Source organism: Trichoderma asperellum, chromosome 5 (assembly GCF_020647865.1).
Source record: "Trichoderma asperellum chromosome 5, complete sequence".
Taxonomy (NCBI): domain Eukaryota; kingdom Fungi; phylum Ascomycota; class Sordariomycetes; order Hypocreales; family Hypocreaceae; genus Trichoderma; species Trichoderma asperellum.
In genome coordinates, this window is record NC_089419.1 from 2,654,125 (window position 1) to 2,673,566 (window position 19,442).

Consider the following 19,442-nt stretch of genomic DNA (forward strand, 5'->3'; position numbering starts at 1 on the left):
TGACTATACAGGATCCGCGTGGAAATAAGTAGTGTTTGGTCCAATAGGAGGAATTTTCGGCAAGGGTGCACTCGTTTTTATATTAGTAGCTGCTCTCTAATATCAGTACAGTTCCGAGGAGTTTGTTTATTGGTGAACCTATATAGCCTAAATGTGCCGGCATGATTAGAGCATCATGGTGGATCTGGTATACGCGAGCGAGGCCTGTATAACAGAGTGTAAATGTGAGTACTAATTTGTTTTTTATTTTACGCAATGAAGAATTGCCTTGCTGGGTGCGTATAGCCCATGTACGGAACTCGATCGACTTTATGGGTCATTTCTTATTTTCCAGACTGACTTGCCTAATGTTGCCCTCAATCAATTGATATTAAAATGTATATACTATCTGGAGAGTACCTAAAACCCATATATATTCAAAGATATAAGTGCGCTTCATAATACTTTTGTGATGGCTTCCATGAAATAAAACTGACATCTAGATATAGCCTAGATCATCCGACTTCGCTGAGCCTTTTCATCCCTTGACATAGTTTAACGAGCCCAAAATGCTCCGCTGTATGATCCCCTCGAAGAATAAGGATCTTAAATCCATTCAGAATTTATGCAGACTTTAGTGAAGTAATATACCCAGATTCATCTTCAAAGCATGGTTGCTCATGGATCTGGAATAGGTATGCGCCTTCGAAGAACGCTAAGAGACATCACATAAACGTCTGTCTAAAGATTTGTCTAAAACTGATTCAAAACCATTTACTTTTGCAGCCGTTTAGAATGGCATTATGATATGCAAATTAAGGTAATACTTCGCTTTAATCTAGATACAAGTCAAGACCGCTTTACTCTTTCTTCCGCCTCAACATGAGCCTTTCAAAATGATCAGCCATATACATCGTCGCGGAGGGAGATGCGGCATATCCTCTCTCGTTCAATTTTGGAGATGATTTCGACGAGAGCATCATAGTGCAGAAGAATTAGATTAAGTATACGTATGTCTTTATTGAAGATAGCGCTCTTCTCTCTCGGATACAGATCTTTATACGTCTTTTATCTAAATAGAGAATAAGGAATTGTCTAATTGAACTAGTTAAACACCATTACAGCTAACATAGCCTTTTGAGGGCATTGGATTGCTCCTGACGTTGGCGAGGCATGCCGTAATTCCGTACGGAACTCCGATCGGATCCGAAGCAAACAAAACGCAAGCCCGAGCGAGTGTTGCCGAAATGTTTTAACAATCGCTTGAGAAAGTCCATGCCAGTCGCCGTATTTTATTAATAGGGTATGATTTGCGCATACACGTCAATATCGTGGAGTTGCGGCTGAGAATAGAAACAGGCTAACTCTAGTATCCATATTGCTTTGCCAATCGGCTACACATGTTAATATGCGACTAATACGAGCCGAGCCGAGGAAGCCCTCTTACATAAAGACGAGAACCATCTTTCCATTTTAATCTAATAGTGATAGAGAAACCAAGCCACAGAGCTGTAGTGGCAAAAAAGGCTTTCGGTTATAGCCATACTTATCTCTTGAGAATAACGTTGTATGCCCGGAATACATTTATCATTGAGTCCACAATACGTGGAATATAAAATAGTAATATAGGTATATCGAGATAGAAACCTCCCGCCATTACTTTACGCGGAAATTTATTTGCTAATTACTATTACCAAGATATAACTCTGCGACATCAATACTACTCTTCTACTACGGATCTGTCCATTGGATAAAATTTCCACTTCACAGATAATTTTACTTGGAAATCTGGCTGATTCTCATAACCTGCCCTACTTTATCATCAAAAAAAAAATACTGTGGAGCAAAAATGCTTCCATCTGCTGCCAGACAAAGCTTAACGAAGGTGTCAAAACTTCCTTCACTTGCAATCATTGATGATTACCTCAACACATCTAAGCCTCACTTCGCGCATATTCCATCAACTAGGTTGCAGATTACTACATTTAAAGATACCATTAACCACATCAATGAGAAAGAAACTGCTCGTCTAATTGAGAGGTTGAAGGCTTTTGACGCTATATCAACAGTGCGCGAACGAACTGCATTTCCGGGTTCGCTCTTACGTAGCTTACCAAACTTGAAGCTCTTGTTGGCTACCGGTACGCAATTTGAAATGTTTGATCTTGCTGCTGCTCGAGAGCTAGGAATTACGGTAGTCGCTGCGCCGGGTCTTGGCCGAACAGATACACTTGATGATATTACTTCGCAGCCTAACATTAAGAAGGGCAGCGCGCACCCAACTACGCAACACACATGGGCTCTCATCATGGCTCTCGCTCGGAATATCGCCGCTGACGATGCGGCGCTGAAAAGTGGCTCTGGATGGCAGAACGGCTTAGCTATGAGTCTGACGGGGAAAACTCTGGGAATTGTTGGGCTCGGGCGACTGGGCGCTGCTGTTGCACGCATTGGATATCTTGCTTGGGGCATGAATGTGGTGTGCTGGAGCGAGAATTTGAGTCAGGAGAAGGCCGATCGAACGGCATCCGAAGCCGGTTTGCCGTCTGGAGTATTTCGAGTAGTGAGCAAAGAGGAACTCTTCCGCAGCGCCGATGTCATCAGCCTGCACTATGTGCTGAGCAATCGCTCGCGGAATATTGTTGGTGTGAAAGAACTGGAGCAGATGAAAAGTTCTGCAATTCTGGTCAATACATCTCGCGGGCAACTGGTTGACCAAGCAGCTCTGCTCGACACGTTAGAGCGAGGGGCTATCCGTGGTGCTGCTTTGGACGTATTTGATATTGAACCACTGCCATTGTATAGTCCGTGGAGGAGAGCAAACTATTGGGGCGAAGGAGGACGCTCACGTTTGATTACCACACCACACATGGGATATGCTGATGAAGGGTTGATGAACGCATGGTATGCTGAGACTGCTGAGAATGTTGATCGCTGGTTAGAAGGCAAAGAAGTCTTACACCGCATTGCTTAACGGGCATCCGAGTTTAGGTAGACAGCGATAACCTCGTTTATAGTTAATTCATCGTTCACTCTTTATCCCATAATTGGATGTAGTATTGAAAATATTCTGTAAGACATCACATATGTCTCTATACTTCGCGTCATTATCTTGACTACTAAGTTAAGCGCCATTGTCATCTTCCTGGCATAAAGGAGAAGCTCGGCCCTGCGACAGCACTATAGTTGATAGGGGCCAAAGTCCTTATATCCCGCGCCCTTGACAAAGGTTTGCAGCCAGGGACCTTGCGTCTTCGCCTCAGCGAGCTCGCAGAAGAGCTTTGCATGTGCCTCCCCATCGATCTTAAAAGCAGCCGAGCCATCTACCTTTCGTTCGTCAACATAGTAAAATCTACGCAACTATCAGTCACATCCACTCAAGTTGCTAGAAGACGGTGGGGATGGCATACTTGAACCCTTTCTCTTTGTATTCAGCGGCAGCAGCCATCATCATGTGCGCAGATGCCGACTTTCCAGCGCCGGATTCCAGGAACTGCGGGAGTGGCCTGACGTTTAGGATGTTGCCCGTAAACGCGAATACCCTTGGGGCATCTGCAGGGAGCTCTGCGAAGCCGAGGACTGCTTGCTGGGCAGCGACAAAAACACTAGTGTTGTTGACGGTCATGCCTCGCTTGAAAGCATCCAACGGGATCGCAAACGGGTCGTTGGGGGAGAGAATGTCGCGGCGCCGGCTACAAACGCTTAGTAGGCACTTAGGTAGAGTCCTCCGGGGTTAAGACATACCGTTGTAAATTACTACGCTTGGAATTCCCAGCTCCTTCTTAACCTTTACGAAGGCATTAACAACATCGTCGGGGTTGGCGAAGTCGCTTTTGATGTTAAGCTGACTGTCTGTGCTGTCTGCCTCGTTTAGTGACCGGGCTGCGACTGCAACCTTGTAGCCTTTCGAGGCAAAGGCCTTCGCAGTTGGCAGGCCGACTTTAGGCCCTGCACCGAGGATCAGAACGACAGGAGATATTACGGGCATGGTTTGGAATGTAGGGGAGAAGCCAGACTGTGTGTAGTTGAACAAGAGCGCGGGTAGTCTTTATCTGCTTTATACATGCCCCCATATCTTCTCGTTGAGGCAAAGAAGGGCACAGGCATTAGCAATACCCAACTGGCCAAATGGCCCCGGGCGGCGAGATTTCTATTGCATAGTATTCTTTGTGATGGAAGTCATCGCGGAGCCAGACCAAGCCTGGATGTCTATTCGGGGTAATAAGTGGGTCATCGTCGGTGACCCGGACCCGGACCCTTCGGAGGGTCCGAACTCGAATATTATACATCATGTGCAATTCCATTCGTTACCAATGTAGTGGTTTGTTCTTCGAGTGGCGGGGATATCAATTTGCTGCTCCTCTCCTTCCATGGCCATTACTAATTTTCCACTTGTACATCAATATTTCGATCGTCTTTAAAGTTACACGAAGTTGCAATTTGAAGCGGGGCGTGTTGTCGTGGATTACATATCAAGTGAGAAGAGGTTTTACAAACTTGTTCTATCTACAAATCCTCCGCTCCGGCTGACTTTCTTGCCTTGTAGTTGCGTAAGCTTGTATATGCGCTATTCCTTCGCTACATCGGTACATTATGTTGAGTTGGAATGCTGTGCAGTATCGCCAACATTTGTCAGCTTGCTGCCCCTTCATGATTGGTGCTGAATCAAGTAGAACTCTCAAGGCAGGGACAAGGGAATGATATATTTAAAAGGAGACCAGAAGTCCGTGATGCCAGGTCCATCTTGCGCCCCATCGTCTACTAGATCTTTCATCATCAGCTAAGACTTAAATCAATTCGCAAGCTCTCTAGCCTACAACCAATTTTCCGATAACTCGATACACTTTCATCTAAATGGAGGAAATGGAGGCGATCAAAGTGTTGGGAGTTCACGGGCCCAACGCTGGCAAAGTTATTCTCCTCTGTGAGGAGCTAGGACTGCCATATGATGCCGAATTGATCCCACTTACCGACGTCAAGAATCCCAAGTACGTCGCCATCAACCCGAACGGGCGGCTACCGTCTATCCAAGACCCAAACACAGACCTCACGCTGTGGGAATCGGGCGCTATTATCGAGTACTTGACAGAGAAATACGACAACGACCACAAGCTAAGCTTCGTGCCGGGCACAGTTGAGGCGTACCACGCTCGTCAATGGCTCTTCTATCAGACCACTGGCCAGGGACCATACTACGGGCAGGCGATGTGGTTTATTATATATCAGCCGCTTCCTGAGGCGCGTGAGCGCTACGTTAAGGAGGTTAACCGCGTAACTGGAGTACTGGAGGGACACCTGGCAAAGCAGAAGCCTGACGCGGACGGAAACTCCTGGTTCGTAGGTGGCCGCCTATCCTACGTGGACATAGCCTTCTTTACGTGGCAGCACACAGCCGAGCCGCGAATTCCGAACGAGGAGTTCAACCAGGATGACTACCCGCATGTCAAGAAGTGGCTTGACAACATGCTCGCGCGCCCGAGTGTGAAAAAGCTCTTGAAGCTTCAAGAAGCCAAATAGGCTGTGGCAAGGGAGAGGGGGTCTCTGTCTTACACAGTCGAGTCACTGCTTTGAGGGTGGGTGGAGATGAAGACAGAGCATATTGAAGCAGGATGATGAATACATATTCTTGCCTTGTGCGCCTCCTGCCTGATCTCGTGTGTTATTATATTCCATCAGGAGCACAGGTTGGACCTCAAAAAAGCCTCCCAGGCCTTGACGACTGCTTGGGGTGCATGAAAGCACGTCCAGTAATCCTCAACGTCCCGTAGGACCGGCTTGCGGCGCTACGGGGGCCAAGTAAAAGCGTGTGTGAGGTCAAGGCAACCGGTGTAGCGGCATCCATCCTGCTGCTGTAGGTGAGATGGGTCATTAATAAAGCTTTGTCAAAACCCGGCCATGCCCAAGTGATCATGTGAAGAACGCCGGAGACCTTAAACTGAAAAGTTGAACAGCCTCTTTTGCTTCGAGGTTTAAGCTGTTGCAAGTGCGACGCATTCGCACCAGTTCCTCGGACTGTGAGAGTATGCTTGGATCACTGGCAAGTGTCTCTAACAGACGTAGAAATGGCTCGACGAGATCGAGATCTGAAACTGCGTTTGGCGACATAGGATTTTGTGTTAAATTATAGAGCATGCTGCTGGCTGCAGCGAAGAAAGCGTGAAGAAGCATCCTAGAGTGAGTCAGACAAGAAATTCAGGAAGGTTCTGCTTCTTAGGGATCATTTACCAGACACAGGCGCAGTCTCCTTGAGGGATGGCTTCAACGAGACGGATCGCCTTGCGTGACTCAGCGACGCATAGACTGCCTGTGGGCGAGAATGGTTCAGACCGGCTGAGCTCTTGGTTGGAGGAAGATTGCGCCGTTGGGGGCAAGTGGCGATCAATCATTGCGAGGCAATGCATATATGTGAGTTGTAGAACCACCTTGTGGATCATCTCGCCTGAAAGCTGGAGCCCTGGCAATACCGTGGAGTCTTCTGGTAGTTCCAGCTGCGCGCTGGACTTGGATTTCCAATACGATAATAAAGAACTCAACTCTTGTGCCGCAATCGCTCTCTGTGTCGCAGTTTGTCGTCCAGCCCGTACCGAGTACAATTGTTTATACACCTGCCCCTGAACAATCGCAAGCCCTATGCGACAGTTGAAGAGGTCTAGATTACCCGGCTCAAGACTTGCGTTTGATGGCAGACGTACATCCATGTCATCATCATCTTGACCAAAAGGTCGGCCCGTCCGTAGACTAATATCCTTGTCAAGAATGTACACCTTCCAAAACACCCGCCTTCGTTTCTCGGCTTGTGATTCCGTGAGTCCTGGACTGGAACATTCTCTGTGCAGATTCATAGCCTGTGCCAAGCGTAGAGCGGCGGCAACGAGCATTGCGGCTGGCTCCGGATTCGGTGTGTCCTGAAGAATGCAAGCCATACCCGCAAGAGCCTGGACGGCAGAGAGACTGCGGTCAGAGACGTTCAGCTCGGAGACGACGCTTAGGGCGTTTTGTACATAGCCATAAGCTAGAAGGTACTCCTGTGTCGGGTCTAATGTGCGTATGGCGCGGAGACGATGAGCTATCGACAGCACAACATTGAGGCATGCCCACCAACCAGCATCTCCAGGATTGGAAGTCGAGTACTTGAGCTGAAACTCTTTCAAGAAGTCCTCTTCATGAAAAAGTGGAAGGAATCTGTTATAGTTGCTGAAAGCTTCCTCAATCAACTCCAGAGCAACTGCCCTTGTGGGAAGCCGCTGGCGCGCTGGCAGAGGAACTGGGCGTAACTCTGGAGCGAGATGAGGCCACATACAGTCAGTTATATAGCCTCCAAGCGTAGACAAACCGGGTTCGTTGTGGTCGTGTACCCGAAATGCAGCTCCAAGGTTAAATCCTGGGTTGCTCGTTTGTTCGGTCGAGGGAGTTTGTGGCACACTCTCTGGCATCCATGGACCAATTCTATTGGGAGATTTGATCAATGCCACCGTGTTAAGTAATGCTGCGGGTGCCGTCCGCTCTTTACACGAACTGATGTCGGGTACAGTTGGCTTTCCCAATGACCTGTCTCCCAGCAGAGCCTCTACTCCTGAAAGTCTTTTCTCGAGCTGTGCGATGTATTTGAAACTGCGGAACATTTAACAAAGTCAAACTCCGTGGGCTGGAGTAGCGTACTGACCCAGCTGGTCTGCGAGGCTTCCTCGTCATTGCAATTGGCGTAAAATGACACTTTGTGCCGTATTTGGTGCATGGCCTGCATCCTTGCGTAGTAGGCTGGCAGCGGATCTTTTTCTTCCGGCACATGTCGCAAGCCTTACATTAGAGTGTCAACCGAAGTGGAATAGCATCGAATTTCCGGTGTAACTCACACCAACGACGACTGGCCGCTCCTCTTCCCTAAAATTTGGCTGAGCCCTGAAACCCGTTTCTGACTCCATAAACTGCTGTTCTAAGGTCGCCCGCGATTGAAAGGGTCTAAGGCGAGGACTCGAAGAAGCCTGGGCTTAATTGCTTCGCTGCTTAAGCGACTTCCAAGAACCCGAGATAATGAAATCTTGCAAAAGGCCATTTGATCAGTTCCAGCATGTTGATCAGCTCTCTCGACATGATCAGACAAGGGATGGTTTATTATAAATCAGACTCCTTCCGTTTATGGCTGCCCCTGCGGATACGGGTTTTTATTTCGCCCGGAGGTAGAGCCTGGTCGGAAAGCTTCACTACCCCTCCAAAATTACTAATGAAAAAGAGACATCGAGATAATTAAAGAGCGAGAGCATTTTAATAGGGGAAGGGTTTAACTGCTTTATAAAACATGCTAACTACTACTGCCGGCTTGCCCTATACTGATTGGAACCTTATATTATTATCCTATAACCTTGTAGTGTCTCTTTGGACGACTTCCTTTTATATCGTTTCCAACTGGCTTTATGATATTGCCATAGTATAGGCTTACGGACTAAATTATGCAATGTAGTTATGTTACACTTTCATTTATCATAAGCAGAAGTAAATACTCAACCAGCCTTTGGTTTTTGGTTAATCCCTTAGGTATCATCCTGGAATCCTCTTGGAACATCACGCAAGGTAACATGTCGATACTAACTATGACTAACGGCGTTGAGGTGTCGCTGGTTCTAACTCGATTATGGTCGCAAACTCTAAGCCAAACGCAGAGCTGCGCCGTAGGCGCTGCAGCCAGCAGAAGATGGCAGCGACGCTTAACGGATTAGAACGCATGCTTAGGAAATTTTGACGTGAAGCATTCTAGGACTCTGGGTCATCTGGAAATCTAAATGATATAACACTGCCAGAGTAAGTACCGAACATCACTGTAGACCCAAGCACAGTAGAGCATGATGGCCGATACTCTGGAGGTAGCCACAAGGTGTTCTTGCCGTTCCATGTAATCCAAGAACGATCTTTGCTAATACCATATCCACAAATCGCTGAATAATGTTCATCTTTGTGAGAGGATTGTTGAGTCAGATACTGTAGATTGATAGCACCAACATCGGTAGCCAAAAGTGAAAGAGAAGTAGAAAAACTCAAGCGAGTTGTCGTTGCTCCGAGATCGATCTCTAACAGGCAGTTACCTGTATGGATTTGCCATATCCGTACCGTATTATCCTGATAGGATACTGCTAAAAGGGCTGAATCATGCGAAAATGCAGCTATTTTAGGATCATTGGCGTGACCAGGAAATTCTTGAAGGCATGAGCCCGATTGAACATCCCAGATTCGCAGTTTATCAGACGAGGTAGATGTAGCAAGGGCTGAATCGTAAGAGAAGACAGCGAATGTAATCTCACAGGTATGACCTTGAAGCTCCTGTAAACATAACCCGGATTCGATATGCCAGATTCGTGCTGTCTTATCCTCCGAGGCAGTAAGCATCAGAGCTGAGTCATGGGAAAAGGTTATTGAGCGAATCATCCCCGTATGGCCGTGAAGAGTTTGTATCTGCTTATGCTCCTTGACATTCAATATCTGCACCACGCACCCGTCAATAGAAGCTGATGCCACTAAAGTTGAGTCGTGCGAAAAAGATACTGATTCTAACCATGCACTACAACTCAGGAACTCGTATACGCATTCACCAGAATCGGTACGCCAGATATGTGCCGTCTGGTCTACTGAACGTGTTGCTATAAATGCTGAATCGAGCGAAAAGTTAGCTGAATCCACCCAGTCATGACTGACGATTTCATCCATGCATTCTCCATCGTCGACATGCCACATCCGCACCGCTCGTTCAGCAGAATGTAGCGATGCGACCAGCGTCGAATCAGGCGATGGAACAATCAACATAACCGGGCCCCATTGACCAGGAGACTCTTCAATCTCTTGATTTCCTTCAATATTCCAGATCCTTACAGTGCTGTCATCCGATGCTAGTGCTAGAATCGCCGAGTCATGCGAAAAGGTGATTGAGGAAACCCATCTGCTATAGTTCTGCATCTCTTGGATACATACACCCTGCTCAACATGCCATATCTTTACTGTTCGATCAACAGAAGCTGATGCTACCAATTTTGAGTCGTCTGAAAAGGTAACCGCTGTGATTTGGCCAGTATGACCCTTAAATTTGTGCAGTATGTTTCCATGGATAACAGGCCAGACTCCTACCGAGTTATCGATACACCCAGCAACGATGTACTTTGAATCGCGAGAAAAGGCCATCGCACCATTGGCTTGAAATCGCTTCATGGGCTTTTTTGAATCGATGTCCCAAATAAATGCTGTTTTGTCGTTTGACATCGAAACCAAAAGTTTCAAGTCAGTTGAAATAGCTAGTGAAAACACATCCTTACTATGGCTGCGTAGCACTTGCAGACATTTTTTAGCATTGATATCCCAGATTCGCACCATATCATTACTTGCAGCTGACACTAGCAATGTAGAGTTGTATACCGCAATTGCCGCTTGATGGATTTTATGATATCCTTTTAGTTGTTGTATGCACCTGCCTGTCTCCACTTCGTGGATACAGATTGTCATATTCTTGGATACTGATGCCACGCGCGTAGATCCTTCTAGGAAGATGACTGACTGAACTGCGGTGGTGTCAACTTGAAGCTCTTGGAGACACTCTCCTGTATTGGTATTCCAAATACGCACGGTCCCATCATGAGAGGCTGATGCTAGCAAGGATGAGTTATGCGAAAAAACAACGGCTTTAATTCCATCGCTATGGCCCTCAAGGGTTTGTAGATGCTGGTTCCAAATTTCCATTTCTGTTTCTGGCTCACGGGCTATCCAACTTATGTGGCCTTTAAAGGTGTTTTTTATTACACTGTCTCGTGGTGCGAAAACCAGTAGGGAAGAGTATAGTTGTAAAGGAGTTTCCTCAATGGCAGTAATATTTCGACGTATGAAGCGAATAGCGTCATTTAGAAAGTATACCAGCTCTAGATTGGAGATTGGCTGTGATAATCTTAGCTCAGTCATTTTGTAGAAAAGTGAGAAGACGACAACCTACATCTCGAATAGGCAATAGCTCATTAATCAGGCCAAGACTTTCATGAGTTCTTCCCATGAGGCTCAGTGCTTCTATCCAATGGAGGAAATGACATATAAGGAAGTTGTAAATTTTCTCATTGGCATTTATATATTTCTCCGCTTTTCGTAAATGGTATGTCCAGTATAAGCAAGCATATTGAGCTTCTGGGGGAAGGCAAGCCTCAATTTTTGCTGGCTGAATTTCAGATCGAGGCATGCCAAGATCTCTAATGCCGCAAATACAGCATTTAAGATGTTTTCCCATTACATTCAGGCAATTAATTGCCATTCTCGCGTGTGCTTGTTTCTCATCTATCCAGAAAGGGCTCCTTCCTTCCTTGTCAGGATCTGTTAAGAAATCTCTAAAAGAGATATGCAATAGCCTTATAGGAGATTCAGGTGATGAGGGAACACGCAAGACTGAGTGAAGTAGATCTAACTGGTTATCAATGATGCGTTTCGAAACATTGAGGATCTGACTGAGAGCTAGTGATGACAGGGGGCTTGCGAGAGTAATGACCGAGCCGATGATATTTTGAAATTGTTGGGTTGTTTTCTCTCGCTCACGGGTAGATAATCCAGAAATTATATTGCTTAGCACAGGCATGTATGTTGCGTCTAATCTCGACTCCTGGCTCCTTGACTCATACAGCAGGATATCTTTTAATTTCTCATCAGGGTCTCCGCCCCTACGATCGGCAATGAAGCGACTAACAGTTGCAGCAAAGATAAACAGGGGAACAGCCATGTTTACCAGAGACTGAAAGCTAGACTCACCAGGCCAGCCTAAGGGCAGTTGCCGGTCTTTTGAGACGGAAGCATTGAACTTCTCGCGGATTTCCGCTATCTTGTACTCTAGAAAAAGCGATATATCTTGTTTGATAATGATTTGAGGTATTTCATGAAGGATTAGATTTTTATGTTCAATAGCATGAAAGCCAAGACGGACTGGTAACTCAGGTCGGCTGGTAACAAAGGTTCGTAAACATAGACCTTCTCGAATTTTAAGATGAGAAAGAAGACCAATAATAGATTTTATCTGAGATTCCCGCTCGCATTCATCAAGGGCGTCTATGATAATGATTACGGAATCAAATTTCCCTCCGTCTGCGACAAATTTTAGCAAAGGTTGCGATATGAGCTGATCAAACTGCTCTTGCAGCCCTTTCCATGGAACAGCAGGATCATTGTCGATAGCTTGCTTAATGTACGGAGCGAGAGCAGGTTCTCGTATGAGTAGGTCGGCAGCGATTGTCGTAAAAATCTTAGATGCAGTCCCTCGGTCCGCATCTCCCCTTTTAAAGAAGAAGCTGGCACCAAGATGACCAGCAAAGGACTGAGCGATGGTGCGAGAAATTGTGGATTTTCCGGTCCCAGCCATGCCGCTGAGCCAAAAGATAGGTTTGGTGTTGAAATCGTTGGCCCATTCAGATATCCGATGGAGAATATCGACTCTGGTGCCGGCAAGGCAGGTTGATTCCTGTGCCTCAGGGATTGAGTTGAAGGCTGCTTCTCTGGCGACAGGCAATTTATCGAGTATGGCGCGTTGATTCATGGCATCCAACTTTTCGTCAACTTGTTTTCAAGGGTTTTCCTTAGCAATCCATTTATGTATAAATGCCACAGGAGTTGGATGACTAACTCTTGTCAAGTTGACTGTCAATTCTACGCTCAGCTTCAACTTTGTTCGGGGGGATCTGGCGGAGAAGATCTTTTGCATATGCCGCAGCTGTCATGGCCGCATATCCATGCCAATCATCATTCTTATGAGTGTCCGCGTAGTCACATATGCCACGAATAACCAGGCAAGGGAAATGGTTTATCAATCCAGCCGACTCCATCTCAAAACACAAAACGCCCTTTTCTTTGGCAAGCTCATCTCGTACCATAGCGTCCTTGATGAGTGTGTTTGCAGAAGCAATTATACCATAGTGAACCATTGGATTATCCTCATCTTCGGTTCGTATAAGTCGAGATACTAGATTTAGTGGATCATTCTCACATACATCGGCGCATTTTGATGTGTTGCCTATGGGATGAAGAACGTCACTTCGGTATAACCTATCGGTGCTTGGGTCAGGTCGCCGGTATTTTCGTAACTTCGGATTTTTGTTCAGAACAGAATTGATGGCTGTCTCAAGCTGATTCCCCCTTATCTCATACTGTGTCCTTAGGCCCTGTACTGCTGTTCGAAGGTAGGTGGGTGGCTGATTTAAGAACTTTGACATCTGAAATGCTTGGTCTTGTATCGCCTTGCCCGAGTCATAAGAGAGTATGCCGCCCAAGCCATTGCGAGGAGAGCTAACCACAACGTCTCCCAAATGAATTTTATTCTCTTTGTTGGGAGCTCCACCGCCAATACCAACTATTAGCCCAATTCTAACATTTGGGAAGCTATGGTGCATATCCGCAGCCACGCGCGCTGCAGAAGAGGTCCCATATTCCCCATCAGGTAACACAGCAATGACGACATTGTGGCTTCCCATTTTACCCAATTTATAATTATTGTAATCATTTTGAGGAAGATGTTGCGGTCCTTCATGTTCTTCGTCAAGGAATAGCTGAGCAGCAACATATTCGACCGTTATGGCGCATATCCAGCCCACCGTGTAGTTTTTGGGGTCTGACATAACCTCCAACTTGGTGTAGCGGAGAATGGAAGAACCAGAAGCAAATGATGTTTCGCAGAGTACAAAATTCTATCAAAGTCCTTTCTGGGTTATTGGCCTTGATCATCTCGCATGGTCTCTTGATGAAGTGATGAGTTTTAACTACACACTCTTCAGCTATTTCAATCAAATTTTCAAAAGCGGGGTTTCAGGCATTTTCAAGCGCGGGGTTCCAGGCATCAATAGCATATCGACAAATTTGGTAAGGAGTACTTACAGAAACCAACAGTGCTTTGCGATTATATGGTATGTCGCCGGCACACATGCAGAACTTGCCTCACAAGCGGGCTATATCATCCAATGACTTATGGTCACTAAAATATGTCTGTCGGCGGAACTAAGTTCCTCATGTACTAGAACATAATCATTATGGCAGAAGTGGTCGTCTCACTTTTCTAGTTGGTCCGTTCACAATGTCGCTGGGACATGTACGGAGTATCTTATTAAACTAACACATGAATTTATCATTGAGAAATCGAAAGACAAAGGCCGATATTATACTCTGCGCTTTTTGTACTGTAACTTATATACTTTGTTAGGCAGCATCTTAGTGTACATACGACCATAGGTAGTGGAGAACTCGGGGTCCCGTCAAGCACTTCTCTCGAGTGTAATGTCTTCCATTTTTGACATCCTATAGCTCCAAATCTATAGTTAAATAAGTCCGTTTTTGGTGGTTAACCAACCCGGTAATAACCAATAGGGCCGAACACTCCATGGCAATTCAGTAAAGACTAATAGACCATCGGGATGGCCGCAGAGTCTTGGTTGCTGCAGACGGCGTCCATATCGGCAAGGATATGCTGACAAGGGTACCCTGTAGTTTGAAACTTCGCTTCAGAACACAGCTTTTTCAACGGTTTCCTCTTTGGTGACGGAGAATTATCCATAGATGACCCCGTATTATAGATAATACTTCCTGCGGAGATTAGCTTGCTGGGTCGAGTACTTTTTGTTGGTGGAGTGGCCAGGGGATAATAGTCAGTCGCTCCTATCACCGGAGAGCGCTGATGAAGAAATTTCAGACTGAATCCAAGGATCTACAGTAAACCAGGTCGGAGATCTATATAGTATACTCAATGCTTGAAAATCTTTTCCCTAACTGGCTTTTTCTACATATATATGTTAATAACCTTAAGGTAGGATCTGTTGATGCTTAACGCTTAGGTTCTTACAACAAGGGCGCAATATAAGTAAATAGTAATAGCAAAGATTGAACACGTTGATCTTGTCTATTACATATATATTGCTATAATTTTAATAGAAGGAGAAGAGGAGAAGTGGAGGAGGAGGAGGAGGAGGAGGAGGAGGAGGAGGAGGAGGGTTAAAATATATTATCATAAAAGGCCAGCTAATTGCCACTTATAGAGAAAGAAAAAGATCGGTGCCCGGCTTTCAATCAACCATGTAGAGTGCATGCATCTACATCATGCAAGATAGATCAGGGCACCCAATGCAGCCAGCAGTGTAAGCAATTGCGACGCCGCTGCCACACGAGGATTGGCTGCTGAAGGTTGACCGGGAGGCGGGCTCGGATTCAGGCAGGTGAGGTTGGAACTATAAGATGTACAGATAGAGCCCGTGGCCCTGGCTAAGGCGGATAGACTGGATGCGGCTGCAGAGTCGATTGTTGCCGCACATGGGTTGGTGGTTGGGCTGGGACCTAGCATACCACATCCCCCAGAAGAAGTTATGTTGAATGCTTGTGCCTCCGCGGCGCCACAAATATCAGACGATGTAGCCGCCTCAAGATCGATTGCCTTTCCAGACTTGCTGACGGTGAAGACGGTAGTGAAGTTTTCGCTATGCGTTGGGCTCCCGCAAATGTTATACTGCACGTACCAGGCGAGCGTCCAGACGCCGTCTGGGTAAGAAATGGTGTTGACAGCAGTGCTGAGCAGATAAGGGTTTTTGGTTGTAGATGTCGCCGTAGTCACATCGCCGGCCACTTCAAAACCACCACCGCCGATAGAGCCTGGCGACCTCGTGTTGTTGCCCTCCCACATGTTCCACTGGATTGAAGCGGATAGCGGGACAGCCAGAGATGGATTCTGAATTGCAAAGACGACGGGCATCAGCCAGCTAGGAGCGTAAGTCTCATTGCGAGGGAATAGCAAGTCCACTTCAAAGGTGGCAGGAAAGATAAGAGAAGCGCTCTTGTCGCCCATTGCAGTCATCAAGCCGGCCATCAGCGCAGCGAAAGCGAAGCGAACGTGGCTGGAAGCGCCCATGATGGAAGATGAGAACGCTTTAAGTTGAAGGGAATAGAATGAACGAAATAGCGGGTAGCCTAAGAGAGAGAAAGAAGGAAAAGAAGAGAATGCCGAGTTTGAGGCGGGAGACCATGGTGAAGAGAAGAAGGAAGAAAAAAACAACACCCAAGGAAGAGTGGTGATGTCGAGACAACTACGGAGTACCAAGTAGTACAAAAGACCCTTCTCAGGGGTCTTCGGCCGCACCAATACTCTGTGTGAAAGGCACGGTTTCGCGGGAAAGACGGCACGCAGGAACCGTTTTGTGTTGTTGGTTCAGCCCTGTCTGATACGCTGTTGATCCTCTGGGACTCTGGGACCCCACTGGTCGGTCTAATTGCAAACCAGATCCGCTAATTAGCTTCCCACAGATATTCTCCTCCAACCCATAGCTTTATACCGGTTGAAGCAAGTCAAAAGAGAAGGCAATCCACGCAGTATTTACCAATCACTCTAGCAGAGCCAGTTACATTACCTATATTGATATCAACCGCACTACTCATTGCAATTGTATGCTTGTACAAAGCACAGCTGCATTCAGTAGATTAGCTTAGACAAATTAGAAAGCAGTGAAGTCCGCGGGCGAACATAAACAAGCTTTCCGGCTTTTTACTTTACTCCAACACTCTGCTAGAAAGACACCCCGATCGATATTGTATATACTGTTATTAACAGACTATCTAACGTCTGTTGGGTCCCCCATGTTCTTTTTTACTGACTGTCCATGTCCTGAAGTTCATTTTGTCAAGGCGATAATGATTAATTGAGCTAATGCGGTGAATGCTTGCCATGTCCTCTGGCAAATGAGGAATTCAATGCGGCTGAGTCACAAGTCAGTCATTCCTCCTCATCTGCCGCTTCAATTGCACGGCAGTGCTTTCTTTTGCGCAGTCTTTTCAGCTCCCTTTCGATTCCTTCTATCTTCTCCGTCACCAGGGATTGGCTTGCCTCTATGGCTTGAGTAATTGCTTGATCAACTGTTTCATTGGTGTGTGCCTGGTCGTTCTGTCTCTGTTCCAACCATTTAATGTACTGGGCCAGCCGATCCATACATTAGCGTATTTTAGTTCTTGGGACCGATCCTTCATTCAACAAAATTGGCGACGTGGTATAGGTCATCGAGGACCGTCTTTGCTGGGCTAGTTGAAGACCACCTTGCTAGAGCTAGCTTAGTCCTGATCTCTTGCCATTTGACCACGGTTTTGTCATCAACATTTTTTTTTTTTTTTGCCCGAAGTTGGATCCAACAACTCTGCATTATACAAACATACGATGTAAGTTTGCCGTTTCCAGTGAGTTCGTTGACCCATATGAAGAGAAAGATGGCTCTGGTGGCGACCTTTACTTACCACAAGTGGCAAGAGAGCCGTAGCAAGAACCCGAATGTGGTATGTAACGTTGAAGACTTGGGTTTTCTTGCCCGACCAACAGCAGCTGGATGTGGATTCGATAGCAGATGTGGCCAACAGGATGGATATCTCCGTCGCTTGACTCGGGAGAAAGGTTCTATCGTGGGGCGTCCCACGCTCTAGGCCCGACGAGGCCTCAGCACATCGCTTCGGTCTGTCGCAACTTTTTTTCTTCTCTCTTCAGACCTTTAATACGCGTGCGACATATACTCCATGTTATAGGATTCATGGCATGACATAGTATACTGCACGCTGCGATGGATTCAACCTCTAGCCTCAACCGTGCCAAGGCTCTCCAGGTGCGCTCTGGGCACAAAAAGGCCGTCTATCATGTCCTTTTCCCTCGACGAGACAAGGCATTGCATCCTCTTCTCAACAGTCGTCTTCAGAATCACTCTGGTAACTTCTGAGTTGCTCTAAATCGTCATCTGTCCTTAAACAAGCATCAGCAATCATGATGGCGCCAACTTCCCTCAAGGCTGGCCTCCTCCTCCTCTCTCAGCTACACCTGACTCGGGCCATGATACTAGCCCCCCGTCACTAGATCACCCGTAGCTTTGCAACCGCCGCCAGTTCTGGAGATACCTGTGACTCCTTCGCTGCCGAATGGGGCTTGACCGAGCAGACTTTTGAGTCTGTTAACCCCGGCGTCTCCTGCCCGAACCTCGTGGTCGGTCAGAACTATTGCGTGGTCGGCACAGTTTCATCTGCGCCGCCCTCGAGCTCCTCCTCGTCTCAGTCGAGCACGAGCTCTTCGTCTTCGGCTCTGCCGGCCAAGACCTCCTCCACTCTCGTCACCTCCACGCGCGTGTCGACCACGTCGTCATCAACGACTTCAGACCAGCCGCAGCAGACGAGATGTCGGCTCTTTACCTGAAATTCAAAACTCTCGTTCCGAATTCAACATCTATATTAAGTGAACGGACCCCCATTATCCATCCCCCGGGGGGATGACGGTTTTCGCCATTTACACTGGCACGAAGCTGTGTGCCAAGCTTCGGCATTGCATTTCTCTTCACTGAGAGTGATTTTACAAAAGGATGACACAAAATTCATCAATGATGAAACGCTCCAAACGCAACAAAAGATCTCTTTGGGATATGATAATGGTTCTTGGAACCAGCGTTCTTGAGAGCTCCTCTGAGACGTAGAATAGCTCATCACTGAATCGTATCCCTGGTTGAACGATGAAATAAAGTACTCTTCTGCCGCTGGTAGATAGTTGAATCAAATTGCCTTGTCGTATTCATCGATCGGTTCCAATTCGTGCACATATGGTAGATTGGGCCAGTGGAGATACAAAAAGGTTGGAATTGCTACATACATGTACCTACATACGCCATAGACCTTAGAGCAGATTGAAAAATGAAAGCAAGAAAGACGCCGAACCTTGATTGTGATGCCCTTTTCTTCTAAACCAAATGCAAGCTGCTGAAGACCAGACATCTCCCATAGCTCTCCGCTCTGCGTGTCTGTACATGTAGTCAGCAACAAACTTCATACAGGACATCATGTAGAAAACATACTCCTGAACTTGGAGCAGGGCTTCGCCCTTGAAACTCAAAAGCGGAGTCATCGATCGGTCGTGGAGGCGTCTGGCTGTTGGGAAGCTGGCTGTTGGGAGAAAACAAAACATGTTTTTTTTTTTCCTTTGTCAGCCCTCTCTAATGTCACGAGTCGGCTGGTAGGGTGCGGCGTCAAGGAAACTCCGAAGAGAAAGCATGAACCCGACCCCCCTTTCATCCCTCAGAAGGATGACGGTTGTCGTCAAGAGCATGGCAAGATGCTATGTGGCCATGCTTCGGCTCTGATTATCTTCACTGAGACTCCGGGGGATCATCTCAGGGGTCCCTACCTAGAAGCCCGTCAATGATGAGAATCCCATCCAAACGCGACGAAGATCCTCGCAGGATCTGATGAGGCCCTTGGAGCCAGCGTACTGGAGAGTTGCTCTGAGACGGATCGCCACTCGTTGAATAGACACTGCATAGGCAAATGTGTCAAGATGGCATTCGGTTGCGACAGCATGAAAGGTCATCGTTTCATCCAAGCGGCAGTGAAGACGTTGACCGGAAAAATAACAAATGGCATGGGTAAATGTGCAGAGCGTTGAGAAGAAACTGACAAGATTGATGGAAAAGGGACGAAGA

At 46.8% G+C, this 19,442-nt stretch overlaps 7 protein-coding genes across 11 annotated transcripts; 3 read left to right on the top strand and 4 right to left on the bottom strand.

Annotated features, from left to right (window-relative positions):
- The first annotated feature begins 1,807 nt into the window (after positions 1-1,807).
- Positions 1,808-3,011, top strand: TrAFT101_009028 (uncharacterized protein). The gene has a single exon (XM_066128498.1). It carries the CDS (start codon positions 1,829-1,831, stop codon positions 2,951-2,953), a length of 1,125 nt encoding a protein of 374 aa, XP_065984618.1. The 5' UTR covers positions 1,808-1,828; the 3' UTR covers positions 2,954-3,011.
- Positions 3,012-3,159: 148 nt separating this feature from the next.
- On the bottom strand, positions 3,160-3,967 carry TrAFT101_009029 (uncharacterized protein; the record flags this gene model as incomplete). The annotated part of the gene is made up of 3 exons (XM_066128499.1): positions 3,160-3,331; positions 3,390-3,671; positions 3,720-3,967. 3 exons carry the CDS (start codon positions 3,965-3,967, stop codon positions 3,160-3,162), a joined length of 702 nt encoding a protein of 233 aa, XP_065984619.1.
- Positions 3,968-4,491: 524 nt separating this feature from the next.
- Positions 4,492-8,057, bottom strand: TrAFT101_009031 (uncharacterized protein). Of its 3 annotated transcripts, XM_024910370.2 has the most exons (4): positions 7,833-8,057; positions 7,643-7,776; positions 6,205-7,590; positions 4,492-6,148 (listed from the first exon to the last, which is right to left on the bottom strand). In XM_024910370.2, exons 1-4 carry the CDS (start codon positions 7,899-7,901, stop codon positions 5,887-5,889), a joined length of 1,851 nt encoding a protein of 616 aa, XP_024755162.2. In that variant the 5' UTR covers positions 7,902-8,057; the 3' UTR covers positions 4,492-5,886. The 3 variants fall into 3 exon arrangements, with proteins under 3 accessions (XP_024755162.2, XP_065984620.1, XP_065984621.1); XM_066128500.1 differs by having other exon boundaries at positions 7,643-8,057; XM_066128501.1 differs by having other exon boundaries at positions 6,205-8,057.
- On the top strand, positions 4,834-5,496 carry TrAFT101_009030 (uncharacterized protein; the record flags this gene model as incomplete). The annotated part of the gene is made up of 1 exon (XM_024904796.2): positions 4,834-5,496. One exon carries the CDS (start codon positions 4,834-4,836, stop codon positions 5,494-5,496), a length of 663 nt encoding a protein of 220 aa, XP_024755161.2.
- A 177-nt stretch (positions 8,058-8,234) lies between the features above and the next one.
- Positions 8,235-13,712, bottom strand: TrAFT101_009032 (uncharacterized protein). Of its 3 annotated transcripts, XM_066128504.1 has the most exons (4): positions 12,605-13,712; positions 11,740-12,537; positions 10,943-11,672; positions 8,385-10,887 (listed from the first exon to the last, which is right to left on the bottom strand). In XM_066128504.1, the coding sequence occupies exons 3-4, from the start codon at positions 11,567-11,569 to the stop codon at positions 8,728-8,730; spliced, it is 2,787 nt and encodes a 928-aa protein (XP_065984624.1). In that variant the 5' UTR covers positions 11,570-11,672; positions 11,740-12,537; positions 12,605-13,712; the 3' UTR covers positions 8,385-8,727. The 3 variants fall into 3 exon arrangements, with proteins under 3 accessions (XP_065984622.1, XP_065984623.1, XP_065984624.1); XM_066128503.1 differs by having other exon boundaries at positions 8,235-10,887; positions 10,943-12,537; XM_066128502.1 differs by having other exon boundaries at positions 8,235-10,887; positions 10,943-13,712.
- A 1,208-nt stretch (positions 13,713-14,920) lies between these two features.
- Positions 14,921-15,919, bottom strand: TrAFT101_009033 (uncharacterized protein). Its single transcript, XM_024902871.2, has one exon. The coding sequence runs from the start codon at positions 15,860-15,862 to the stop codon at positions 15,059-15,061; it is 804 nt and encodes a 267-aa protein (XP_024755164.2). The 5' UTR covers positions 15,863-15,919; the 3' UTR covers positions 14,921-15,058.
- A 1,286-nt stretch (positions 15,920-17,205) lies between these two features.
- Positions 17,206-18,169, top strand: TrAFT101_009034 (uncharacterized protein; the record flags this gene model as incomplete). The annotated part of the gene is made up of 2 exons (XM_066128505.1): positions 17,206-17,271; positions 17,837-18,169. 2 exons carry the CDS (start codon positions 17,206-17,208, stop codon positions 18,167-18,169), a joined length of 399 nt encoding a protein of 132 aa, XP_065984625.1.
- Positions 18,170-19,442: the final 1,273 nt, after the last annotated feature.